Source organism: Dermacentor andersoni, chromosome 1 (assembly GCF_023375885.2).
Source record: "Dermacentor andersoni chromosome 1, qqDerAnde1_hic_scaffold, whole genome shotgun sequence".
NCBI classification, from domain to species: domain Eukaryota; kingdom Metazoa; phylum Arthropoda; class Arachnida; order Ixodida; family Ixodidae; genus Dermacentor; species Dermacentor andersoni.
In genome coordinates this window covers 52,603,173-52,622,610 of record NC_092814.1, presented here as the reverse complement: position 1 = coordinate 52,622,610, position 19,438 = coordinate 52,603,173, and the positions used below count along the sequence as shown (strand labels likewise).

Below are 19,438 nucleotides of genomic sequence, written 5' to 3'. Positions count from 1 at the left end.
TAAGTTTCAAGATCATTCGTGCTTAAAGTCAGCGACAAGCTATCACATAGTTTTGTGCCGCATTACTGAAGGATGCCTTCATGGGTGAATGAAAAGCAGAACGCCCGCGCACTTCTCCGCGAGCTTTCTGTGCGCTTCTGCCCGCACGTCAACAAGTAGATCGCGTCGTGGCAGCCCTGATGCAAGCGTTGTGGAGACGTTCAGTGAATTTAGTTGCGTTCCCTTAAGGAGATTCCTACTTTGCCGAAATAATTAGCTGTAGTGTTCGTAGACTTCGTGAACTTTTCTTCTTCTTTCCGACTGACGTGTGACCGAAAGAGGAAACGTTACCGCTGTTCGAATTGTCCTTCGGGAGCGCAATAAAAGTGACGCAAGCCCTTCTTACTCTGCGCTTATTGCAGCCCGCCTGAGCCGCACAATGACCCGGCATTCTTCTTGGGAGACGACATGCAACAGAACTTGATATACATCGCTTCCGTTCCTGGGTACGGGACAACCCAGGTTAGGATGCACTGGCTCCTTGACATTGTCAATGCCAAGTAAGTCGCATGGCGGCACGGCGTGAACTACCATTGAAGAAATCATATCAAATGCCACGTTCCTGCTTCCGAGGGTATCATGATCAAGATTCGCTTTCATTTCATTTGTAATAATAATAATAATAATAATAATAATAATAATAATAATAATAACGAACAACAACAACAACATGGGGGCCTGATTCTTGATGTATAGTTCCCCGCTCGCCCGAACGAGTAGTAGTATAAAGGCGTTTATTCAAGCTGTAATCAAGCTGTTCTTCCAACAGCTTTTAGCCTTTGTTATCGACCAGAACACTTGTAATTCTGGAAATAAATAAATTGAAAATTGAAACTATTGGATTTCATCAGAACTTGGCCACAATGAGACGAGTGAGTATTTTGTTTAAACGGCGATTGATCACGGGGACGTAGATCGCATGCGCAACGAGCACTGCACACCTTAACTGTAGAAAACTTCTTCTTATTTCTTTTTCATTGCCTTTTGTAGCATTCTACACAGATCATCAGCTCAGTGTTTATTGACTCTTCGGAATAACCCCATATGCAACAAGATAATCAAAACTTTCTGGGGCGTTTTTGACATTGTGGAAAGCCGTGTGGTTTTATTGAAACGGAGACGGCTTTACACGCGGATCTGTGGGCTGTACATGAGCTTGACTAAATAATAAAACAAAAAAAATCCGGTAGAACCCATCTCACGACGAATGTCGACGTTAATGCGATCAGCATTGAAGCAATGCAGCTACACACCGTTCTGCCACCGCCGAGACATGCATGCAGCCGGGATTTACTCTCGCGCTTCTTACTGCTCACGCTGCGGCATCTGGCGGCGCCGCCGGAAAGTCCGCGCGTGGCGCGGCGTCGATTCCGCTGAGCATCGGTAAAATTGACAGGATGATTTGTTTTGTCATTGTAGAGCGGCACAAGGACAGCTACCGGAGTTCAACTCAAAGAGGTTAATTGAAGGGCGCCGCACACCTACTGGGACGTACCCAGTGACCCAAGTTGGTGTCAAAGAGGCTCAATTAACAGTAGCACATGCATAGCGGCACATACTCAAGTGTTCGATGTCGGAGTCAAACAGGTTCATTGAAGAGCGGTACATACCCAGCACCACATGCCCAGTGGCGCTTAACCAGCGGCTCACGCCTGTGTCAGAGAGGTTCGTTGAAGAGCGGCATATAGCCAGTGACTTAAGTTGGCCCGACGGTTGGTTTCGAATTCCGTACCCTCAGCACAGCAGCCCGATGCGCAACGCATTCGGCCATGGACTGCCCAGAGACCCAGTTGGCGAGAAAACGGCTAGAGACGCAGATAGGCAGATAGATAGAAAGATAGACAGACGGACAGCCCCCATAAAGTGCGGGAAGTATCCTAAGGACGCTAATGCCATTAAAAAGGCGTTGTTGCAATTAGCAGATATATCGACGACAATCAAGTTCATTCTCAACCGGTGCCCCAGTAGTTGACAAATTTGAGGCCTGGCTTACAGTGCCCTGAACGCGATTCCACCTTGGCTTTGTGCCGCAATACCTTCGTACAATTGTTTGTAGTTACCGTCTGTCGTAATTTATTTTAGTGGAAACCATTTATATCGATTGCTATCGTCTGCTCAGGGACAGGCCTACTGAAACGATCCCATCTGCTCAAAAAACGTGAACGCGCGTGCCCAGCACGCACGCACGCACGCGCCGAGAACCGCACTTCCTAAGTTTTCCAGGTACACACGGTGTTCCCGACAAACGCGACGGGCTCTCTGCCCCACCGCAGACATCTGATTGTTCTGGGAACCAACCTCGAGCTTAACGCGACATTAGGTATGTATGTAAATGTTCAAATCGGCTATCGGTGAAACGGATCCATATGGCTGCCTGCACATTTAATCTCGCGTTCCCCGCCCACGATTCCCCTTATAGCCAAGCTAGCGCACAGTCGCATCCCCAACGGAAACGCTTTCAGGGCCGCTTAAGCCCTTGGCCAAACAGTGAGACAAGCGCCTGGGCAAAGTTCAAAGGAGCCCCGTAACCGGGAGATGAGGAGCGGGGCGACGAGCAGAGGGGGGGCGCTTCGTGTTTCGCTTGGGGGCACGGCGCGTCAAATGGGAATTGCCGTACAGCCTTCGCGACGAGCGCCGCAGTGATCGTCTAAATTCTAAAACCACTGCCTGCAGGCGCAGTCTACTACGAAAACATTGGGCTCCCCCCCGCACCTCCGCCCCCTATTCGCCGCTCCCCCCCTCTCGCGAGACTGAGTGATTGCTGCATGCGGTCGGGCGAGCGACGAAACTCCTCAGTCTTACAATAAAGTTTTTATGATGATGATGACGAAAGTTCCTCGTCGCTTGCGCAATCACCGGGCGGTGCTTTCTCTCGTTCACGGAGGCGGTCATGATATACCTTGACCGAACCAAGCAGGATGTATGCGGTGGGCGAGCGATTAAAGGCTGCTAGTTTGCTGGTCGTGTAGCATTCGGGGCACGAAATCCGGCTAGACTTCTTGCCTATAAATCTGTAATTCTTCCTTCGTTAGACTACGCCTATGTGATCCGGGACCCGCACTCTGAAACCACCATAGATAAACTTGAACGTGTGCAAGAGTAGGCCGTTCGCTTTAATTATTTATCAGAATTTCGGACGTACCTCAATAACACAGGTATTAGAAAGATCTAAACTTCAACTCTTAGTGAAAGGAAATCTCAAGCCCTGACTAAAAATTTCTGTACAAATAATTAAAATACATCGTAAAACTGACGTCACAGAAATGATCTCCCTTTCTTTCTGATATGCCACAAGAAAAATACACGAGCTGACCATAACCCCTTTTCAAACCAAAAGCAACTGTTTCAAATATTTTTTCCCGTGAACTGTCAAAGATTGTAATGGTTTAACAAACATTCAAGTCCTACAACCTGCAATAACGTTATTTCTGTCGCATTCACCGAAATGAATTAAGGCTTTTTTTTATTTTTGCACGTGACACTGAGTATGTTTTGTTTGTGCTATTTACTTTTTTTTAACTGGCTGTAATCTGTACTTGCCTTGTAATGTGCTATACGTAACCTATCGTAACCTATGTATGTATTTCACTCCCTGCTAAAATTCCCAAGAGGGAATCGCAGTATAAATAAGTAAATGCATGCATGCATGAATAAATGAATGAATAAATAAATAAATAAATAAATAAATAAATAAATAAATAAATAAATAAATAAATAAATTTGTTCCTTCATTGTTTAAGTAACGAGTATGTAAGAATTTCGATTCGACTCGAGAATTGTATGTGACGTAGATGACGACAGAAGCACCAGCGCATACCCGCTCTGGGGAAATGTTACGAAACAGCGCCTAGGCCAGAGGCTGCGGCAGGCGGATGGAAAGAATGTAAAGTCTATTAATATAACCAGACTACAGCCCGGGGCTCATATTAACAAAAACTTCTTACGATAGAATTGTTCGTAAGAGAATATTAAAGCCAACCTTGGTTCTGCAGGTATTACTAGCAAACGTAGCCGGTAAATGGGGTAAGGAGCACTTACGTGCGAAACGTTTTGTGCAGAATTTGTCTCCGGGTCTTTTTGTTTGCTTTGCTTTAAAGACAGAAATACCTCGCCTATTCGAGGTGCGGTGATGGCGACACTGATTTGGTAGCGACTGGCATTAGTGATCAAGCGAGAGCAATTTCCATCGTATGCTTTTGGCACATACCCTTCGAATCAGTACGATATCTGACAAGACAAGCAGTGTCCAGTACCATAGAAGGCAAGCTCACCATGAAGGAGGAGCGCTGTCCCTGCTTGCAGCAAAAATTTGGAGCAGCGAAAGCTGGTGCTCGATTAACGAGCATGCGGTGCGTTGCAGCCCACCTGTCCTGTCTTGAAACGAACACTATTTCACAGTAAACTGATACACTGGAGCAGAAGCAACAAGCCGCGTTCTGGCGCTTGAGATTGCGCTCCAGACTGCAGACGACGCTCTGGTCTGACTTGGACGATTAACGAGGCGCTGGAAAGTGCGCTTTCGCGCGCACATGGTCCTGATTTCCTCACACAAGTCACGTAGCCTCCACTCCAGTCCCACATTACCGTGAAACAACACACCAGTCCGTGTGCCAGTGGTAGGCAAATGATCACATTCGGGGAGACAATCATTTTGCCGAGATTTTGCGTGACTGGGCACTGGACGAATTGAAGTATATATCCGATAGCGTTCCTGACACTGCTAGAAGATAGTGAGCTTGGCACAGTGCCAGGAACGCTGTTGGCCATATACGCCGGCACGTCCGTGCCGTGTCACATGAAATCTTGCAAAAATGACCGCTCGCGATTACTGGCTCAGATCACTCAAAAGCATGAGCGCAGGGGCCCGCCGCGGCGAGGGGGCGATTATCGACGCTTCAGCTTTGAGTTACAATGTAAAGGGAGCTTATGCAGTAAACTGTACTTCTGCTTAGAATCACTACATATAATTTTGCTTAGGGTACCTTCGTATTCAGGCACCGCTCGAAATCACCTGCGTGGCGTTTGCGAGCTACGTGGCACTATGGGTGATTAGTGTGTGCAGGCGAAAAGATATCGTGAAATTGCGATACCCAGGAGGCCTGGCCTGACCTATACGTGTCGAGACAAAAGTGGCCACCACGGTTGGGGGTTAATCTTCACCACATGCGCGCAAAAGTTAGGTGAAGCACGCTTCCGGGCAATTGTGAATTAAGGTTGTCGTGGCTTCGCATGGTATTATTGCGAATAATTTCTTTTTTTTTTTTTTAAATTCCATTCGGGTGGTCGATCCGGTCCTCCGAGACGGACTGCCAGACACTGCAGATCCGAGCCACAGAAAGCGTGCGCAACCCAAACGCCGGGTCAGTTTCCGGAGAGGTGAGAGGGAAGGATTAAGTGAGGGCAGCGCGGAACTTCTGATGCCCGACTAAATGCCGCCGCTTTCAGGACAGTCCTACGCCAGCTCAACAAGTTGTTAGCCCTATGATGTTGCTCCTGTCATTGCTTATCTCTCGGCTCGAAAGAAGAGCTTAAGGTACTGCTAACAAATGCAAACATCGCTACTTCGCCATCATCGACGTGAGGCGCACAAAGTACGACAACACGAAGTTTCGCACAGTCGCGAAACCGCGCAGACGGCCGAGCCTTCGCAGCTTGCACCATCAAAAGCGCACTGTGGGAAGCTGCATAGCGCTCAGGGGAACAGAAACCGGCCGCATACTGCATTTGCTCCCACGTCGTCGGTGGCAGCATTTTGGGGCCCTCCCAGTCAAATTTCAGCAATCTTAAAGAACAAAGCGAATGCAGTCGGACCCCCCCCCCCCCTTTTTTTTTTTAAAGACCACCAGAAAAACGACTGTCTCTGGAACTTTCCAAAATGACCACCAGAGATGCCATTTGGCTCACTCCAGACACATTGCGTTAGGTTCTCGTGTCGCATCGTTCCGGGCCTCCTCAATTAAAAAAAGAAAAAAAAAAGAAAGAAAGTCCGTTGGCGGGATCGAACCCCGGCCGCCTAGCACGATAGGTAGATGCTATAACCATTAGGAAATGATCGCTTTTTTGTTCTTTATAGCCTTATTTACCGTTGCACAAGAACTTCACAATATATAGGCATGTGACTCCCGTCGCACTATGGCGCAAACATGTTTATAATTTCTTCAGTTCTTTCAGCACCCCAAGGAGAGTCACCCAGTCAGGCGGCACTCGCACTTCTCTCGTGCCAACGGCGACTCTTTGAGATGACTGGCGCGCGCATCACGCCTTCCTTTTTTAGTGATTTTTTAATGAATTGCTTAAGTGAGGGATTCATTAATTCACTAATTATTTGATTCGCCTAGTTAGGTGATTCATTGCCACCACCAAAGGTCGGGGCTTCAACTCTCACCAATGACCGTGGGTTCGAGTGCCTTAATTAACTATATCTCAATTAACTTCGCATTAATTACCATGAAAGTAAGTGGGTTCGACTCCTACCAATGCTCGTGGGTTCGAGTGTCGTAATGAACGCTATCGTAATTAAACATGTGCCTTAATTATCTCTACCTTGATTAACTTCGCCTTAATGAACACCAAAGGTCGTGTGTCGGACTCCCACTAAAGGTCGTGAGATCGAGTGCCTTAACTATATCTTAGAAACTGGGCCTTAATTAACATCGTCCTAATTGACACCAACGGTCGCGGGTTCGAAAGGTTCCCCAAATGGTCGTGGATTCGAGTGCCTTAACTCTATCTTAATTAACGGTGCCTAATTAACTTCGCCTAATTCACTCTGCCTTAATCCACGCTGCCTTAATTGACGCCGCGAACTGCCTCGATTGGTTCGCTTGGGCTCCCGTGACTTTTTTGGACCATCGTGTGGTCGCGCTAACATCGCCTCATGAGTCATACCATGCGTTCGCAAGAATAATTAATTAGTACTAAGAAGCAACAGCTGATTACAACTACTAATCAGCTACTTACAGCTACTCATCACCAACAGCTGATTGATAGATCGTGGTGGACGGCCGGGGCTGCTGCGGCCCTGGACTAAGAACTCCACCGCGCAATCTGGGGCAGCGCAGCAGCATTTTCACAGCTTCGTAAAGTTTTTTAATCAATCTCCTAAACGCGAGACTATATAAACATTTAAAATAACGCATCGGTGAAAATACTTGCTGAGTACGTAAGTTGCGAAGTCGGAGGACCCGAGCCCCTTGGCCAACGCAGAGCTGCGCCCGCGCAGGGCTACCTGCGGTGCTCCCGCCCTCTGGCGGCAAACGAAGACACGGGGGCACCCGCGATGTACGGCGCCTACGGAGAGTTCAACGACTGAACCTAGTCTGGTAACGTTGGCTCAGCTAGCTGCAAAACGCTTCGCGTAGCACTGATTCGCACATTGTTGGCTTGCGCTTACGTAATCAAATCGAATCGAATTGAATTCTGGGGTCTTGCGAGCCAAAACCACGATTTGATTATGAGACAAGCCGTAGTGAGGGACTACGGATTAATTCTGACCACGAGGGAATCTTTAACGCGCCCCCAATGCACGTAACACGGGCTTTCTTGCATTTTGTCCCCATCGAAATACGGCCGTCACGGTCAGAATTTGGTCCCGCGACATCGTGCTTAGCAGCGCAACACCATAGCCTTACGTAATCAAGACTGCAATGGTTGGAGCAGTGACAGAGCATTGAAGAGCTGTCTTCTTGCCTAATCCGCTTATCTGTGACAACATCACGAAAGCTGCGAACGGACGTGGTCAAGTGCGAGTGAGTGCTGGCACGTGGGAACGCTCCTCCATTAATAATGTGGCCTGAAAAAAAAATTAGTTCTGCGAGGCAACTGCATGGGTGGATAGTGTAGTCACCCACATTTGCCTGACCTTAACAAAACGAATCTTTGTTAAGGGACGGCACCGCCCTTTAATCATTGTAACGTTTTCATAGAAATAACATAGGCGAATTTGTAGTTGAAACCTTTACTTTTACTACGTCGTATAATATAGTGTGAACATTGGTGTCGTCTAACAAGAATAGAATGGCAACTTTGAATAAGAAACAGAATAGAAGGTTTGGTCAGTCTCAGCGTTGGCAATGGAACAAAAGTATTGTTAGCACATTGGTAGTAGACGTTCTATGAAGGCGTAGAATTGGCTATGGATTCATACGAGTCTACGACAGCGACACACTTGTGCCCCATCCGTTCAGATCGTCAGCAAATGACGCTACCGTCTCAACTGCTCTGTTCAGCTGAAGAATTTCTCAGCCACCCTCTAAAATGCGTAATATAGGAGTACTGGGCACTCTACAAAGAGTAATGAAGCTTTAAGATAACTGTTTAGATATTTAGTTAGGCGTGTTGACGTCATGAATTCAAGCCGTGACTGTGCGGGACGGAGTGACAATGATGTCGGATGCGGCGCGACGTCCTGACCTGAACGAAAAATAGCTCATGCAAAGCAAAAGCTCTGTAGTTCGAAAAGGCAACATTAAGAATGACCTACATCGCAAGCTTTCCAAGCGTTAGAATCCGTTCAGAGCTGGAATATCAAAATACAATACTAGGCTGGAGAAATAGGGCGGAGGCGGAGGAAGAAGGAGCCACGAGTATGCAATATGCCAAAAAGAATGTAGCTTGACCAAGTGAAAACGTTACTAAGCTCTTGGCGGACCATTATGTACCACCGAGATCGACAATATGAAACCAAGCTAAGGAGGCTAAGGAAATTAGCTGTTTTTTTTTAAATTGAAATGTATAATTGATTATAGAGGACAGATAAATTTGTGATAAATTTAATATTGGTAATATCTGAAAAGCAAAACGAAATTGGGAGAGCAGACAACTTTGCCGCCGTTGGGAGCCGAACCTACAACGTGTGAATGACGCGCGCGGTGCGTTATTTCTGATTTAATTTATTCAGAGTGCGACACTCGAAGATTGTTTGTACCCCAGTGGTTGTGCGTCTCGACGCGATCAGGCTCATCGCGCTCTCCTTACTTTTCTAGAATTAACTATTTTAAATTCACGTTTGTAACTCAGACACTCACTATTTCTTCTATTTCACATTCTTTAGTAGCGTGACCTGCAGTAACCTGCCCTACTGTGTGTGACCTGCACTGTGTGTTTTACTTTATTTTTTTAGATTTGTCACGTTGGTCTTTCTTTCCTCTTCCCTCCCTGTCTTCCTGTCTTCCATTGCTATGTTTCTGTCGCCTCCTTTCTGAAACGTAGGCAGGCGTTGTGCCCTTTCCGGTGGCAGTTGCCAGCCTGCTCCTCGCTTTCCCTTTCCTGTCAAGTGTATATATGTTTTCAAAACAAATAATAATAATAATTATACAGAGTATGAAGTTTATCACAAATTTAGCCCTCTTATATAGGCTGTTACATATTTAACTGTAACACAGCTAATAGCCCATGTGCTTTCCTTATACGCATTGTACGTTGCCTTCATGTGTTTCTTTCTTCCACCCGCCGTGGTTGCTCAGTGGCTATGGTGTTGGGCTGCTGAGCACGAGGTCGCGGGATCGAATCCCGGCCACGGCGGCCGCATTTCGATGGGGGCGAAATGCGAAAACACCCGTGTACTTAGATTTAGGTGCACGTTAAAGATCCCCAGGTGGTCCAAATTTCCGGAGTCCCCCACTACGGCGTGCCTCATAATCAGAAAGTGGTTTTGGCACGTAAAACCCCATAAAAAAAAAAAAGTGTTTCTTACTAAAAAGTTGAACCCCACCGTTCCCCTTATTCTTGCGAGATCGATAACGTTTCAGAGGAATCTGCAACGTGTGAAACGGCGTATGCATGTCGTCTGATGATGTATGAAATTCATAGCGCGAGTATGTCGTGCGGTGGTCTGATCACTAAAGAGGAAAGGCAGAAGTAGTCATCCTGCATTAACCATTCGCTCGTTCGCGCTTTAAAGTTACTATGAGATGATTGTTTTACTGGAATTTGTAAAGCGCCAAGTATCGTGGCCTTCTGCTTCGTCCAGAACCAACCGAAATACGTAGTCACGCACGATAATTCCTAACCAGAGATGCCTTTGCACACTGAGTGGTTAGTTATCGTTTGCTAGTATGGACGATAGGCATGCTGCCTTCCCCATTTCTATCAGCCAAGTGTGTGGCTTTCTTTAGGATAGCCCCGCCGTCGCCACTGGTTGCTGTACTGGTATAGTTCTATACCGACTCGCAGACAGCGGCGTTTTCGGTTTTACTTCGGCCGGAACAAACACGGTCATCAATCTGAAGGTTGCACGAAACTATAATTCCCAGAGCACATCGGTGCGTGAAATTCGAGCGTAAACAATCGTTTGGATTATACTTCCCCTCATTAGGGGTGCCACGCTCGATTTCCAAGATATTCGATAACTTTGTGGGCGGAATATTGGCCCTGAAATACCTCCTGTATCCCACGAAATATGCCACATTCTCAGCCTTCCGAAGCAATCCGAAGTTACCGCCAATGCACTTGGAGGCAAGCAAGAGGCATAAACAGGTATAGTCTTATACCGCTTTGCCTTAGTTTTTATTGTCTTTAAAGCATTATTGAGTTTCAAGCTGACAATGTGGCAAAACGCGCAAAATTAGATGGACTTTATGGTTAAGCGATGAGGTGTAGCGTCCCAGGGCTACACGCGGCTACGCGTAAGCCCCATACACACTAGCGGAAAAACGCGTGCTGCGCGCCGCCCTGCGTTGAAACGCAGCTGCGGCAGTGCGGCCACACCAACTGGCGGCGAGCCGCTACGGCGGTCATGTGACAGCATGAAAACCTCGCCTCCTCTTTTTTAATCTGCGCTTAGGTGCGAGCTATTGCGTGCTTTTTCCTTCGTCTGCTGACAGATTGGCGCTGTGCTTACGTTCTTCGTCCTTCATTCTTAACGCGAGTCATGTCTTATGAAGATGACGACGTTGTCACCACTGATCGTAATCATGTTGGTGTGCTCCACTATGGCGGCGTCGCGACGTTCAAAAGACAAGGAGAATGAACTTCTAGGTGTCGCCTCCCCATCCTTGTATTCAGGGTCCGTCTTTCCGTGCACAGTCGGATATGGCGCACTGTCTCCAAAAACCTCCCTATCGGGACGTCTCGATTTAGATTCAGCATTGCAAAAAAAAAAAAAAAAAAAAGAACGCGAACCATGACAATCACAACAAGTGCGAACGAGAACAAACTCGAGACAAAACAAACGCGAGCGAGAGTTGACGCGAGGAGATGACAGAGCGTAACGAGCGCTCCGGCTCGTACAGCGGTCGGGCGGGTCCGCATGACACCAGTTTCGCGCGCGCACCTCATTGAAGGGGCCGCTCTCATTGGTCTCCTCCGATCGCGGCTCGCTGGCCGCCGCGGTGAGTCGCGAAAAATCACTCCAGGATGAGATCCCTGCCGCGGCACGAAAGAGCTGCCGCACGCGTTTTGCTGCCGGCGGCGCGCCGCGAGAGAAGTTTCCACTGTTGTGGCTCTGGCGTCATAGCGGTGGGTTCCGGACGAGGGCAGATCTAAAGCAGGGCCGGACGTGGGATGGAGTAGCGGTCAGGTCCTTGTTCTCCCACGTCATGCATGCATCTGTGGACAAATGGGTATCGAGCATCGGACTGGTTGCGCTGGTTGTCCTTGGAATCCCACAATGGGAAACGTAATTTTTTTCGTTATTGAGGAGGCCCCAAACGAAGCGAGACAGGTGCTTACCTACCTACCAAACGCATGGTTAGAGGGAAAAATGCTTCCTTTACAAAAAAAGAAAAGTGGTTTGTTGGAGAACGCCCTTGGTTTCAAGGCTTTATATATAAGCAGAGGAAAAAGTCAATTTTCGTAATATGCATAGATAATCACGCTATAGTGAGGGTTAAGAGGGATAAACAAATGAACAAAGAATTGAAATGTTTATTGGGGATGAACTTGTGTCCATAAAGCAAAGAAACCATTAAGTGACAACGATGGCGGTTAGCACGGTCGGCAGTGATCAAATCGAATCTCACTGCTCAAGATCGCCTGCCGTGTATACATGCGTCCCATCGTGTAGTTATACATTCAATATAGCAGTGGATGGTGCCAGTGTATGTTCTGGATTGCACAATATTATTCGCGCCGTGCGTACAGTCGGGTTAAACGCGGCTGTCTCGCTGTCGAATTGACGACAACGTCCGCGAAATTTCCGATGCAGCAAGCGCGTCTTGAGTGCAAGCGATAACACGATGACAGTGATAATGACAGAGCGGTCACATGCAAAAAGTAAAACATTGCACGCATGGCGTAATTTGACGTAGTAGTTCTGCGGAAACCCGCAAGGTGGCGAGAAGTAATGAATAAAGGGAAAAATCCGACTACTACGTCAAACACTTGCCTTTGCTTCGTGTTGTCGACAAATTCGACTTCGCCCTGCCATCTGCTAGCCGCCTGGTTAGCTCAGATGGTAGAGCGGAAAGGTGTTGGTTCCGGGTTCGAGTCCCGGACCAGGACGAGTTTTTCTTCAACTCTGACGCTTTTCTTTCGAGGAACCCGTATGGGTTTCCTTTGTAGCAATTGCTACGAACGCGTGGATGTCTGATTTTCCCTTTATTCATGGCATAATTTGTGTCGCTGGAAAAATAACCGACATACGGCAAAGCATGTATTGAGAATTTGGTAAGATGTATAAACTTTGTACGTAAAAATAACCTATTCGCTTTTTCTTGAGTTAAAAAAGTTTATACTACTGGGGCTGCGACAGTTCGACAAAAACGAACAAGAAATATATCGGAATAGAGTTAAGGAAACGCACGTATAGAAATGGCAAGCAGAAAAGACGAGACGCGGGGCGTTTATGTGTGCCTTTTCTGCGACAATACGCCACGATTTAACAATTTAATACGTTCGTGCGTCAGACTAGCTCGTAACAATAGGCACTGTCCGATATAATGAAAGCTAACAAGATGCGACAGGCGATCGAAGCACCGACCTGAACGAAAAATAGCTCATATAAACCAAAAGCTTTGCAGTTCGAAAAGAGAATGTTAAGAATGACCTACATCGCAAGCTTTACAAGCATTAGAGTTGGAATACCAAAATACAACTGCTTCAATTGCCCAGTAGCACTGGTCTTATAGCTCTGTAACACAGCGACTGTGACGGCCAGCAAATTCTTGACTTGAATGTGAGACGTGATCAGCTTAGCTCATCTGATAGACGCTGAAGCTACTTGACCGTTGATTCCAGATGTCAATCATTTCAGTGCCACTGCAACAGTTCTTCGAAGCACTGCCTTCGATGCCATTTGATCATCTTCAGAGCCACCTTAACGCTTCTCTAAGGAGTCAGCTTGTCTTTGCTAATAACCGATACAGACACGTGCAAAGCGGAGCTGCAGCCAGGAATAAGCCCACATTTGACACGGCTGTGCTCTATCATTACTGTTGAAAGGGCAATTTGGTGTAGTGTATAGCTTTAAGGGTCAAAATGTTCGGGGTTGGGTGGGAGGATCAAAAGTCGATCGTATTCTTGTATTTTCTTCTCTTTCATTTCCAGCTAGCGATGGTGCGCTTTTGGCCACTATAGAGTGACGAGAAATCGCGCTGAAAATCGGGGTTCCCGCCTTGCACAAGGCCTGGGTGGGGGGCACAGGGCTCCCGAGAACCGGAAGCAGCAGCGCGATGTATACGATCGTGCTCACCGAGGAGAGAGAGAACCACGCTCTTGACACCCGCATTTGGTGCATCGTTGAAGAAGGAAAAAAGAACAAGAACGGGGCTATTCCAGGCACGAGTGGCTGTCGCCCATCAGGTCCCGAGAGAGAGAGAGAGAGAGAGAGAGAGAGAGAGAGAGAGAGAGAGAGAGAGAGAGAGAAAGCGCCCCCCTTTATGTCGGGGCGTGCGCTGCAGCGCACACACACGCGGCAGCACGCATCCAGTGTCGCAGCCGTCAAGCGCCCGTTGCGCGTCTCCTTTTTCGCTTTCAGGCGGCCCTCGGACGCCGTCGAAGAGCGGCACGCCGTCCTGCCCTAATTGGCCTGGCCCCCGCGAAGACGGCCGCTACTGCGTTCGTCTCTCGCGACGCGCTTTCGCTCGGCAAACTAAGCGACTCCCCAATTCTCGATAGCGCGTCCCCGCGGCTGCTCTGAATCAGCAGATGACGTTTCAATTTCACGAGCGACAGGCTGCACCGCGGCGGTGTGCGTCGGGGGGCAGCCACACTGGGGTCGGGACTCTCTTCATCGATCCGCGCCGGCATCACAGCGGCGCGGAGGGGAGGAAGATCCCGTGTCGCTCGCCTCGACTGTGTAAACAGCATAATATGCTCTCCCTAGTTTCAAAGAAATAATATTGACGTTTAATTTCGTTATTTGTTTGGAACGCGCTCTGGCGGAATAAACAATATCGGTAATGGCCGGTCGCGCAACCGTCACTGGCGGCGGCGCTCTTCCCTAGCCGCCCGCATCCCGGCCGCTGGCGCGGCGGCATCATCGTTTGGGCGCTTGCAGGCTTTCGCTTGTGATTCGCCGGAGACGCCCGGCGGGCGCGGAGAGCGAACGCCTCGCCGAAACGTCGCACAGGGCAGAGAGGGGACGCCATATGCCCAGCCCTTTCCTTCGGGCGCGCCGACGGCGGCGATAGTGGCGGGCGTCGCGCGGGAGCATGCAGGGTATCGAGAAGAATGAACGCCCCGAAACCGGTAATTTACATGGCGGGCGCCCGTTCTCCTCGATAGCCTTGCGCGCGAGTTTATCCCCGCGAGCCGGGCTGAGGGATACCGCGCGCTCGAACCACCTCGGCTGTCGTAGCGCGAACGCCCAGTTCTCCGTTTTTAATCCGTCCTTTGAGTGAAAGATTATACGGCCCGGTTTACTAATCCCCACGCCCGTAATTGACGTTCTCTTCCTCGGGCTTCCGGGAGATATCCTTCCGTCGCGTTGCAAATGACAGGTTCTCGAACCTCGCCCGCTAAAAGGATAATGGCGTGAAGCGCCGCAGTTTCCAGAATTAGCGGATCGTTTTGCCGCCGCGCAGCTAAAGTGCGTCGTTGGGACCTTTGAGAACAGGGTAGAGGGTAATAAATCAGCGGGAGAAGAGGCGGATTTTTTTTTTGAAATCCTTAAACGCACTTTTCAAACTTGAAAACACAGCAATCTTTGCGAATTACGCAATAATCGAACCGGTCGTTTCGAAGCGTTTCGTGTGTTGCACGTGACTCGACACGTCATGATAGCAGACCGATGCCAACTTGTGCTGCGTTCTCTTTTCGTTTGAACTTTATTGAACAGCCCTACGTTTCCGTACAGTAATTGCTGTTCCGTATCTTCTGACGCGACAGGGAATTCTGACGAGGTTGGCCGGTCTGCACGTGAAAAAGCCCGAACGTTTACGATGCGCCTTTCCAGAACCGACGCTACGGGAAAAATTTCTTTCCTGGCTAGAACTATTACACACAGTTGTTGGTCTCCTCCTAACTCCCAAGCTAGAAGCGACCCCAAAAGTATCCTGCTCTGATGCGACGTTTTTGAGCCGCTTCTGTCTCGGAGTGGCATTTACAAAGGCTTACTCATTCCGCGTGCGAATGGGTGGCGCTCCTATGTGCGATCCTTGTGAAAGCAAGGAAACCACTGAATACTTTTTGTACATGGTCAGCGGCCTGGGCAGCCCAGTTCTGAAGTCGCGTCAGAGACAGAGGGACAAGAAATGAGACAAGACGACGTCGAACGTGAACCTGTTCACAGAATTAAACCGGCTGGAATCGAAGACCGTTTCTGTAGACGAAGATTCTTAGATTACGGCCGTTCGCGTCGCAGGCGCAGAAAGCAAGGAGAGCATTGCTGCAGGAAGTCAAGTCTCCAGGTCTGTGCGATTGTTTACAGACTTGTTTGCTGTTTACGGGCGTCGTTATGTTCCCTTTCACCAGTGCAGGGTAGCAAACCGGACGTCCGTCTGGTTAACGTCTCTCTCATTTCTTGTCCCTCTGTCTCTGACGCGACTTTAGAACTGGGCTGCCCAGGCCGCTGACCATGTATTACGGGAGGCATTTTGAATTGGACCGATCATGCGGTTTTCCGCGCTTCATGGGTGAGGCGTTAGTGACAACTGTGTTGGAACCTTAAAGAGTTGAACTCATTATGGTCGTCATGAAACGCACCCCTATTCGAATAGGAAGCTTGTGGCCAAAATAAGCAGTTTATTTTTATCTACTGTTCTCATCGAATAGATTTTTAACAATAGTCGCATGTGGCAATAATTTTTTTAAAGCGAACTTTCTTTGTCTATTCCACCACGGTTTCGCGTCCGTCGGTCCGTATCTCGCAGGAAATTTTTGTGTGTCATATAATAAGAAAGCAACAAACAAGGACACAAAGGACTGCATAGGGAAAATTATTTGTAGTTCTTAATTGAAATGAAGAACTGATAAAATAAATGGAAATGAAAAGTGGGATACGAACCCACGTCTTCGCATTATGCGTGCGTTGCTCTTACCAATACTTAATGGATTTTTGTTAACTATTGCAATATGTGTTTAGATTTTTCGTTTAAGTAATGTCTGCCTCTCAGAATAATGTAGCTCAAGGACTAGAATTGCGTTATCCGCAGCAGGCTATTTTTACATTTCCATAAAACTTTAAAATGATCCCCTTGTATATACAGGGTGATCATTTTTAAGTTTTATGGAATTTCAAGAAACATAAAAAACAAACTAAATATTGCATGAGGTTACACTGTGCGCCGGAATAAAATAAAGACAATTGTACGCCTTAATTAAGCTATAAAGCATTTAATTAACCGCTTCACTTATAGATTGCGATATGGGCGTTGTATTTGCATAATTTACATGCGTTATGTCTCTCTTGGCATACATTTTAATTAAGAACGTTTCAAGACAGCTTCAATTAACATTGATTCTAACAAGGGCGTTGGATCTGCAGAACTTCTTTTCTATTTTCAATTACCGGCCCGTTAGCACATTACGGGAAGGGGGGGGGGGCGGTACAACAAATGGGAAAAAAGATAATTTTGTAAGCAGGAACAAAATCAAGGCACGGATGAGAAGACAGAGAAAGAAAATTATCACAAAAAGATTATGGGGTTTTACGTGCCAAAACCACTTCTGACTATGAGGCACACCGTTGTGAGAGAATGCGGAATAATTTTGGCCCCCTGGGGTTCTTTTACGTGCACCTAAATCTAAGTACACGGGTGTTTTCGCCCACATCGAAATGCAGCCGCCGTGGCCTGGAGTCGATCCCGCGACCTCGTGCTTAGCAGCCCACACCATAGCCACTAAGCAAGCATGGCGGGTCAAATTATCGCACATAATTCTAGCAGAAATATGCACTGCACACAGGATAATGCCTACTTAAAACAAATAAACGACAGTAATACAGATCACGAATGTATGTGATCACTGCAATAAGTAAAAAAAAAAAAAAACAATAAAAATGATTTGGAAGCGCAGCAGGAATTAAGACAACTATGCTTTGAAGTGCACTGTGGCAAGTTTTTTCATCAAAGTGTTTAGGCAAGTCGTTCCATTCCATCATGGCCACATACAGAAATGATAAACTAAGGGACTCGGTGCACGAAAACGAAGATCTTATACCTTGTATTTATTATCTAAATGATAGGTCAGAATGTCCAGGCAAGTAGTTATAGTGGTCCATTAAATAAATTTTCATTATTTGCGCTAGGGCAGCAACTGGAAAAACATATTAAATATTGAAGTCATACCAATTGAGCCGCAATTCTCAGCACCAGCTTTAAACAATCCGTGCCCAAAATTTCCTAAAAAAAGTGCACTGGCGCTGCAGTTAATATCTTCCGAACCTGCACGAGAATACGCAATTTGCTGGTAAGACGAGGGCACGTTTTGTAGGCGGATATGCGGAAACTGATCTAAGGATTTCTGCGACGTAGATACAATGTAGATACCTCCCTACCTTTCATTTATCATTTTCTCTCTCTCTCTCGTAGATACACGACTGCTTGACTTCAATGTCGCTGCTTTAACATGCGCCACAAAGTGCGTAATTATAAAGGTGATCGACCGAGAATACGGCCACCGGTAGCGCTCAGTAATCACCTTTTCCTATCGACTGGTGCAGGGTGAACTTGAAGTGACGTTAAGACGCTTCTGCCCTTACTTCCGGTTCGCTATAGTACGTGTTCTTGACACGCATAAATTGTTTGATCATTTGTTAATCCTTTTCCGGGGGACCGCATTTCACGCGCTATCAACTCAGAGATATTGCACAACGCAAGACGCGCCTACATGCATCCGAACTTTCTCGAAGGTTATCGTTGATTCTATGCGTTGCTTGTGTTGTCGGCAAACCTTGTGTAATGAGATAGCATGCACGACGCGAATAGTGCTGTACTTTCTACAAGGCACGGGGGCGGGCCAGCGAGTACGCTAGAATCTTCTACGAGTCATGTATAAATAGCCGACGCGTTTGACCCGCAGATCAGTTTTCGACGATCGCTGATTGTGCTCGCCGCTATCGTTGCGCATGGAGTGTCGATCACCTGTTTTTCTGGGCGCAGGTTTGTCCAATAGAACGTTAGTCTTCGTTGCTCACACTTTTCCCTACTGTCCTGCCTCTTCGCCGTCTATACAATGGATGAACCAGATCTCTCTCACTGACAGCACCTCCTCGGAGACTGGCGGCCGTACAACGTTCGACTTCAGTTTGCTGGACACGCTGCTCGACCGGCTACGAGCGCTGGGCCTCAAACCTGGCCTGGAGCTCATGGGAAACCCTTTCCCGCGGCCGCTGGACTTCGAGGAGCGTGCTGACCTCGACCTATGGAAGGAGCTCGTGGCTGCGATGGCTCGCCACTACCTCGGTGCGTACACACTCGTAGCGCCCAGTCGAGGAAAAAAAAAGATTATGAAAGGCCTAGCCAGGTGTATTACCCTTCCTGAACTGAAAGAGCAGACCTATATGGCAACATCATTCTCGCCGACTGGCTGCGTCGACCGCTTTCGGCGAATCGGTGGGCACCACAGCAGGAAAGGTTAAAGAAGCTCGGAAAATACAGAGCCGACGTAGCGCTGACGGATTGGTAAGAAGGCGCTCTGTTTGTTCTTACTAAAGTGTAGGTTTAAGCTGCAATTAGACAGGTACAGTTGGATCTTGAAGAGACAAAAATAAAAAAAAACTATGGTGTATCGAAGTCAAGAAACTGTAAAGGAGTCGTGTGTTTGGACCTATCATCCAATTAGTGTACGTGGAGGATTCTTACACCAATGTATAAGGACTGCAAAGAGTGTTTATTATTCGGGTAGCGGCGCGGAAAGACGTCAGTGAACTCTCTGCTGTGATGTTGTTATCTTTATTAGTGTCATTTCATTTGTTCATTCGTTTGTTCATTCGTTTGTTCTTTAGCATTGCCATTTATTCCTTTACTTTCTTCGCTACATAAAAATAAATAAATGGGGTAGCTCGAGGTATTCTTTACCC

At 47.5% G+C, this 19,438-nt stretch overlaps 1 protein-coding gene across 2 annotated transcripts in view; it reads left to right on the top strand.

Annotated features, from left to right (window-relative positions):
• Positions 1-19,438, top strand: part of Idua (alpha-L-iduronidase) — a 355,977-nt gene that overhangs the window by 3,570 nt on the left and 332,969 nt on the right. Inside the window, exons 2-3 of one of the 2 annotated variants that reach the window (XM_050193130.3) lie at positions 402-539; positions 18,622-18,821. In XM_050193130.3, coding sequence (XP_050049087.1) covers positions 402-539; positions 18,622-18,821 — 338 coding nt within the window. Of the gene's footprint in view, positions 1-401; positions 540-18,621; positions 18,822-19,438 lie in introns of those variants that run through there. The other variant, XM_055061477.2, reaches the window with a different exon arrangement.